The sequence below is a fragment of the Ylistrum balloti genome, unplaced genomic scaffold (assembly GCF_031769215.1).
Source record: "Ylistrum balloti isolate Yb309-2 unplaced genomic scaffold, AGI_CSIRO_Ybal_v1 Utg369624, whole genome shotgun sequence".
Classification (NCBI taxonomy): domain Eukaryota; kingdom Metazoa; phylum Mollusca; class Bivalvia; order Pectinida; family Pectinidae; genus Ylistrum; species Ylistrum balloti.
The window spans coordinates 1,341,815-1,350,888 of record NW_026781893.1 but is presented as its reverse complement, the minus strand read 5'-3'; the positions used below and the strand labels follow the sequence as shown (position 1 = coordinate 1,350,888).

Below are 9,074 nucleotides of genomic sequence, written 5' to 3'. Positions count from 1 at the left end.
GAGTATTGATCAAAGTTGGTGCCCTAGCAAAGTATTCTTACACATGGCAAGAATATGACCTAAACTGTTATTTTTTTTATATTGTTTCAATGTTTTTTATTGTACGTTATTTAATGAAAACAGATCATTATCACTTTATATGGACTAACCTTTTCTTACGAAATATGTATAATATAAACATTTTGATACAGATCAAAGTTAGTACCCTAGCAACAGAGTCTATCACATAGCATACCCGTAATTGTTAACATATTCTTTTCATAGCAAGAACATCACCTGAAGCTGTTATCGGTTTCTATTTTGCTTCATACGTCTGCACTGGTGCTTTTGAAAGCAAAGCATATTCGAAGCATATAATCAATGTATAACCTTTGGTTTTGTTCACAGAATTTAACAAACATGAAAATGAACAAGTGATAAGCGACTTCAAATTATATCTACTTTAAATACATATAGTGTTACAGTTTATTCCTCTGTATACTCCTCATCCGTGTCGGAATCTGTTGTTGGAATGTCAGCTGCATCAGCCAAAGACTTTGTTGAAATAGTCACTGCCCCAGATGATTTGCCTTGGAAGCGTTCATATCCTAGAAACCACAATGCACTTGCAATGTGGGCACAGCAACCGACCACTCTTGAGCCTACTTTACAAGTGCAGTACCAACCTTTGATGGGATCATCAGAGAGTGAGTCATACTCAATCCACAAAGAATGTGCTCTGCTGTTACAGTGTCGAGACTGTATTTTTAACTTGATCAGATTAGGGTTTTCTGAGAAGACAAGCAACTCATACAGTCCATCTTCAACACAGTGCTCCTTTGTATAACTTGGAGCCTGTTTAAGTTGATAAACTCCCATGGTGATGTTTCGTAAGTCATCCATGGAAAGTTTAGGGAAGTTCATCAAGTCTTCTGCTTCCAGCTTTTGATAAACAGTTCTCTTATTTAGTAAGTTGTTGCTTTCCAAAAATGCCTTCACTGTATTTGGTTCCTTGGACTTTGCAAGCATTGCCCTGCAATGTGCTTCTGATGTTGCGTCAGTTTTCACAAGTGGTTCTTTTCTGGTGAAATATTGGAAGACTCCTATACACTCGTGCCGTACATGTCCCGCATATCATGTCATTGCTACTCACGTCCCTGCCAACACATCGCTCCACATATCTTTTAAAGGCCACGCCAGGTGGGATATGCCTTCTGGAATTTGGTTTACACCTTTTGAAGCACAAGCAACATGGGATGTCTTTTGGCATCTGGAAAGAAATATTTGATAAGTATATTAATACTTTATACCAACCATATGAATCACGGTAACGTAGAAAAGTATAAAAAGAATATGTAAACATAAAAGTGACAACTTTTTATGTGGAACTCAACAGAATGTGTGTTCTATACATTGTATAAGAAATTAAAAGTTGTAAACATAGATATTATATTCATATTTAAATTACATAACATATTTTTGTCATAATTGATCAATAATTACACATTATTTAGTGAATATGTTGTTAAGATTTTTACACTGAAATTAAGAAAAAAAAATAAAAAGGAACAGGCACCAGCACAACTGTAACTCACACAAATGTCGATAAATGTTTGTGAAATATGGATTGTCAACAAGATTTGAACTCACAGTTTAATTAATATTACAAATGTTATTTTCTTAATGTGAAAAAAATAAAATGTTGCTAAGCACTTTCAAGAACAGACTACATGGTTGCATTTTAAATTAAATTAAGAATAGGTATTTTTTTATTTGAAATCAAAATAAATAAGAGTTGTCAACAGGATTTGAAGTCAGAGCTTAATTAATTACACAAATAGTTTTAATTAATGTTAAAAATAATAATGTGTTGCAAAGTTCTCGCTAGAAAATATGTATTATAGTTTTGTATCTTAAATTGAATATAAAAAAAATAAGATCAATGGTCATCAGGATTGGAACCCATAATTGTGGTGCTTATGCTACTGAGCCAACCCTCATACCACTACACCACGGTACAACATATGCAACCCGTTGTTATTTTGAAAGTATATATACACCAACTATGTTGGCTTTCTCTCTGGCTGTTTCCAAGACAATGAGTATAAATAGATGCGCTCTTTCATTTCTATTTTTCCTTAGTTAATAAAACGAATATTTTTCAGACAGAAAGAAGACATTTTCAGTGGACTTCAACAAGACACACAGTCTCTGTTGAAGTTTATAATGAATTACTCTTGAATTTATTGTGAGCTCGCCTTCAGTCCAGACGACACTTCACCGTTTGTTCGGCGATCAACATCAACAACATTCAAACTGGGCTTGGCAGCACAGAATAATACTGTTTCAGAACTTTAAAAAGTATTGAGATACCTTTAAATATATTTTATTGTTAATAAATGACATTTGAATTAATTTTTGAACAAACATCACACAAAGTTAGTGGATTTTTTGCCGTCTACCTGTATTGGGGCATCTGTCAACCAGACGTAAAACTGATGATGCAATCAAGTGCTGCAGACGTCCGATGAATAAAAAAACTATTCATTTTTTATATCACATCAGTTAAAAATTTTTGCTAACAAGAACAAATCTTACCTTTCTTGGTTGTGAAAAATTAAGGAATTGTTGGTTTTAACTCCATCATTTGAGTGTTTCTGCTGCAGTAAACAAAAATATCGATAGCGGCGAAGTCCGTTTTCCATGTTCCGGACCATATATTACACGCGATCTTGCATCAAAATGCCGAAAAATAATTTTGAAAAATAATTTTTTAATATGAGCGCAGTCTTGAACAAGTTTTTCCTTTTAACACAATGACTTTATTAAAATTTTTATTTTGTAGCATCAATATGAAACTTGTTCAAGCCTGCGCTCATGGTAAACTTCAGTAAAATGTACCCACGAAATGGGGGAAATCACCGATTTTCGTGTTTTTTGTCAATTTTCAAACAGCTATATTAAAAAAATTAGTGATATTTTTTAAATCTTGAAAAAAATTCTAGAATCATGGACACTTCCATTATTAAATGTCTTCACTCTTTTGATTTTCTGAGACAGTTTTTCTCAGTAAAATATTGGGGGTACATAGGTACCCAAACCATACATACTCCTTTGGCCTAAAGCATCATTTGCAGAAGGCACTCTTTAGATTTGAGCATGTTTATTTGTAGTATTATGGCCCTTGGGATTGTATTTGAACATGTTTAATACTAGAGCTATGTCCCTGAACGATTTTTCCAATGTAACAGAGCCTAGAAAACAAAAAACACAGACAAACAAATGTTTTTAGCATTAACCAAAGGCCTTACAGAATGGCAGAGATCACAAACATATTGCTGACAAACTTGTGGATCCCCTTATCTGTAGCAGACAGATCCAGCCCTACCATCCATCAACACGTCCTGAAAACAGATTGTCTCATTACATTGGTGCCTGAAAGTGGAGATTCACATTATTTTTAAATTAAATTACAGTTAGGTTACACATAAAATTAATTACCGAGAATCAGTTTCTTTGAATTTAATACGATTGCATGTAATTACAGTTCATGTGAAAATAAACACTACAACACGATTCTGTGAGTTAAATAGGACCCAATATACCACACATGAATCATTTCCATTCAAGACTGATATACAATTACATTTCGTGCTTACAAAATTCTGTTTACTTTTCATGATGAATGTGACAGAATTTAATCATTCAAATTCAAGTGAGAAAATCAATCAGTTTTAATCAGAACCATTTAAAGAGATGCATTACTAGCTTTAGTTTTGAAGTAAAAATCCAGTTTTGGGAGCTAGCAGACTACAGGATGATACATGCGAGGAAATTGAATATTGAATGTTCTGACTGGTCTCAATCTTGTATACTCCTATATACAATGGATTCTTTTTTTATATTGATGTTAATGTTGTCTCTAATTTTCTTTTTTTATTTACAACATCATTGCACACAGAAGTATTGATATGAGAATATTTAAAATCAAGATTAGATAAGCTAGCTCTAATGACCAAAATATTTAAATAAAAGATCGTCTGTTTGATTTTTTCCACCCAAGACTTGGGTAAATGATATATTTATCAGGAGTATTGTAGAACAGATCGACTGTGGGTGTTTCTGTAGTAGAGAGTTTTTACACACTTTCCTTTATCATTTAACAATTGATCATTGTAGAATAGCTTTTAAAGTTAAAGATGGAAGTCTGTAAGTGTCGAGTCTCGTATATAAAGAAGATGGAATAGTGTGGATCTCCAAATCTTGGAAATCATCAGGTTTTCTTCACATGCATTAGAGACGTATTTTATCAGAGCACTCGTATTAGGTTTACTTCATGTGCATTAGAGACGTATTTTATCAGAGCACTCATATTAGGTTTACTTCACGTGCATTAGAGACGTATTTTATCAGAGCACTCATATTAGGTTTACTTCACGTGCATTAGAGACGTATTTTATCAGAGCACTCATATTAGGTTTACTTCACATGCATTAGAGACGTGTTTTATCAGAGCACTCATATTAGGTTTACTTCACGTGCATTAGAGTACTTTATCAGAGCACTCATATTAGGTTTACTTCACGTGCATTAGAGTACTTTATCAGAGCACTCATATTAGGTTTACTTTACGTGCATTAAAGTACTTTATCAGAGCACTCATATTAGGTTTACTTTACGTGCATTAGAGTACTTTATCAGAGCACTCATATTAGGTTTACTTTACGTGCATTAAAGTACTTTATCAGAGCACTCATATTAGGTTTACTTTACGTGCATTAGAGTACTTTATCAGAGCACTCATATTAGGTTTACTTTACGTGCATTAAAGTACTTTATCAGAGCACTCATATTAGGTTTACTTTACGTGCATTAGAGTACTTTATCAGAGCACTCATATTAGGTTTACTTCACGTGCATTAAAGTACTTTATCAGAGCACTCATATTAGGTTTACTTCACGTGCATTAAAGTACTTTATCAGAGCACTCATATTAGGTTTACTTTACGTGCATTAGAGTACTTTATCAGAGCACTCATATTAGGTTTACTTCACGTGCATTAAAGTACTTTATCAGAGCACTCGTAAGTTTTACAAAGAGAGGTTTTATTGATATAAATAAACTTTAGTCCTCATCACAATGAAATATGCATCTGTTACATGACTCCATGCATAAGTAAACAACATAAATGTCATTGTTTGCTTGTGTGTGACAGTAAAATATGGGATATACTATACTAGTCTACGTCATCACAAGTGAATCTGTTACCAGCCAACTCTAATCAATGTTTCCTGCTGAAAGATACAAATTCAATATGACAGATATGAATATTAGTGATCGTGTTTTACAACCTTCAGGAGCAGATGTCCATAATGTAATGTCTCTTTTCATTAACTTCATAGCCTAGGGGTTAATGGGCATTACCTACAAGTTCATGTTAAAGGCCTCGATAATACTGACCGTATACTGACCTGGGGAACTTGTAGTCTATAAAGTATTACACTGTACTTCACCAGATATCACCACAGTAGTCCAGAATGTATTACACTGTACTTCACCAGATATCACCGCAGTAGTCTATAAAGTATTACACTGTACTTCACCAGATATCACCGCAGTAGTCTATAAAGTATTACACTGTACTTCACCAGATATCACCGCAGTAGTCTATAAAGTATTACACTGTACTTCACCAGATATCACCGCAGTAGTCTATAAAGTATTACACTGTACTTCACCAGATATCACCGCAGTAGTCCAGAATGTATAACACTGTACTTCACCAGATATCACCGCAGTAGTCTATAAAGTATTACACTGTACTTCACCAGATATCACCGCAGTAGTCTATAAAGTATTACACTGTACTTCACCAGATATCACCGCAGTAGTCTATAAAGTATTACACTGTACTTCACCAGATATCACCGCAGTAGTCTATAAAGTATTACACTGTACTTCACCAGATATCACCGCAGTAGTCTATAAAGTATTACACTGTACTTCACCAGATATCACCGCAGTAGTCTATAAAGTATTACACTGTACTTCACCAGATATCACCGCAGTAGTCTATAAAGTATTACACTGTACTTCACCAGATATCACCGCAGTAGTCTATAAAGTATTACACTGTACTTCACCAGATATCACCGCAGTAGTCTATAAAGTATTACACTGTACTTCACCAGATATCACCGCAGTAGTCTATAAAGTATTACACTGTACTTCACCAGATATCACCGCAGTAGTCTATAAAGTATTACACTGTACTTCACCAGATATCACCGCAGTGGTCTATAAAGTATTACACTGTACTTCACCAGATATCACCGCAGTAGTCTATAAAGTATTACACTGTACTTCACCAGATATCACCGCAGTAGTCTATAAAGTATTACACTGTACTTCACCAGATATCACAGCAGTAGTCTATAAAGTATTACACTGTACTTCACCAGATATCACCGCAGTAGTCTATAAAGTATTACACTGTACTTCACCAGATATCACCGCAGTAGTCTATAAAGTATTACACTGTACTTCACCAGATATCACCGCAGTAGTCTATGTATTACACTGTACTTCACCAGATATCACCGCAGTAGTCTATAAAGTATTACACTGTACTTCACCAGATATCACCGCAGTAGTCTATAAAGTATTACACTGTACTTCACCAGATATCACCGCAGTAGTCTATAAAGTATTACACTGTACTTCACCAGATATCACCGCAGTAGTCTATAAAGTATTACACTGTACTTCACCAGATATCACCGCAGTAGTCTATAAAGTATTACACTGTACTTCACCAGATATCACCGCAGTAGTCTATAAAGTATTACACTGTACTTCACCAGATATCACCGCAGTAGTCTATAAAGTATTACACTGTACTTCACCAGATATCACAGCAGTAGTCCAGAATGTATTACACTGAACTTCACCAGATATCACTGCAGTAGTCTATAAAGTATTACACTGTACTTCACCAGATATCACCGCAGTAGTCTATAATGTATTACACTGTACTTCACCAGATATCACCGCAGTAGTCTATAAAGTATTACACTGTACTTCACCAGATATCACCGCAGTAGTCTATAAAGTATTACACTGTACTTCACCAGATATCACCGCAGTAGTCTATTATTACACTGTACTTCACCAGATATCACCGCAGTAGTCTATAAAGTATTACACTGTACTTCACCAGATATCACCGCAGTAGTCTATAAAGTATTACACTGTACTTCACCAGATATCACCGCAGTAGTCTATAAAGTATTACACTGTACTTCACCAGATATCACCGCAGTAGTCTATAATGTATTACACTGTACTTCACCAGATATCACCGCAGTAGTCTATAAAGTATTACACTGTACTTCACCAGATATCACCGCAGTAGTCTATAAAGTATTACACAGTACTTCACCAGATATCACCGCATAAAGTATTACACTGTACTTCACCAGATATCACCGCAGTAGTCTATAAAGTATTACACTGTACTTCACCAGATATCACCGCAGTAGTCTATAAAGTATTACACTGTACTTCACCAGATATCACCGCAGTAGTCTATAAAGTATTACACTGTACTTCACCAGATATCACCGCAGTAGTCCAGAATGTATTACACTGTACTTCACCAGATATCACCGCAGTAGTCTATAAAGTATTACACTGTACTTCACCAGATATCACCGCAGTAGTCTATAAAGTATTACACTGTACTTCACCAGATATCACCGCAGTAGTCTATAAAGTATTACACTGTACTTCACCAGATATCACCGCAGTAGTCTATAAAGTATTACACACTGAACTTCACCAGATATCACCGCAGTAGTCTATAAAGTATTACACTGTACTTCACCAGATATCACCGCAGTAGTCTATAAAGTATTACACTGTACTTCACCAGATATCACCGCAGTAGTCTATAAAGTATTACACTGTACTTCACCAGATATCACCGCAGTAGTCTATAAAGTATTACACTGTACTTCACCAGATATCACCGCAGTAGTCTATAAAGTATTACACTGTACTTCACCAGATATCACCGCAGTAGTCCAGAAAGTATTACACTGTACTTCACCAGATATCACCGCAGTAGTCTATAAAGTATTACACTGTACTTCACCAGATATCACCGCAGTAGTCTATAAAGTATTACACTGTACTTCACCAGATATCACCGCAGTAGTCTATAAAGTATTACACTGTACTTCACCAGATATCACCGCAGTAGTCCAGAATGTATAACACTGTACTTCACCAGATATCACCGCAGTAGTCCAGAATGTATAACACTGTACTTCACCAGATATCACCGCAGTAGTCTATAAAGTATTACACTGTACTTCACCAGATATCACCGCAGTAGTCTATAAAGTATTACACTGTACTTCACCAGATATCACCGCAGTAGTCTATAAAGTATTACACTGTACTTCACCAGATATCACCGCAGTAGTCTATAAAGTATTACACTGTACTTCACCAGATATCACCGCAGTAGTCTATAAAGTATTACACTGTACTTCACCAGATATCACCGCAGTAGTATCACCAAAGTATTACACTGTACTTCACCAGATATCACCGCAGTAGTCTATAAAGTATTACACTGTACTTCACCAGATATCACCGCAGTAGTCTATAAAGTATTACACTGTACTTCACCAGATATCACCGCAGTAGTCTATAAAGTATTACACTGTACTTCACCAGATATCACCGCAGTAGTCTATAAAGTATTACACTGTACTTCACCAGATATCACCGCAGTAGTCTATAAAGTATTACACTGTACTTCACCAGATATCACAGTAGTCTGTATTACACTGTACTTCACCAGTTATCACCGCAGTAGTCTATAGAGTATTACACTGTACTTCACCAGATATCAGCAGTAGTCTATACATGTTTTTCACTGTACTTCACCAGATATCACCGCAGTAGTCTATAAAGTATTACACTGTACTTCACCAGATATCACCGCAGTAGTCTATAAAGTATTACACTGTACTTCACCAGATATCACCGCAGTAGTCTATAAAGTATTACACTGTACTTCACC

The 9,074-nt window shown here is 35.3% G+C and overlaps 1 protein-coding gene across 1 annotated transcript; it reads right to left on the bottom strand.

Moving 5' to 3' along the window:
• Positions 1 to 465: 465 nt before the first annotated feature.
• On the bottom strand, positions 466 to 1,008 carry LOC132550815 (uncharacterized). The gene has a single exon (XM_060214908.1). The coding sequence runs from the start codon at positions 1,006 to 1,008 to the stop codon at positions 466 to 468; it is 543 nt and encodes a 180-aa protein (XP_060070891.1).
• Positions 1,009 to 9,074: the final 8,066 nt, after the last annotated feature.

Bases quoted from the DNA above. Each gene is read 5' to 3' on its own strand.
- LOC132550815 (XM_060214908.1), bottom strand. From the start codon at position 1,008: ATGCTTGCAAAGTCCAAGGAACCAAATACAGTGAAGGCATTTTTGGAA.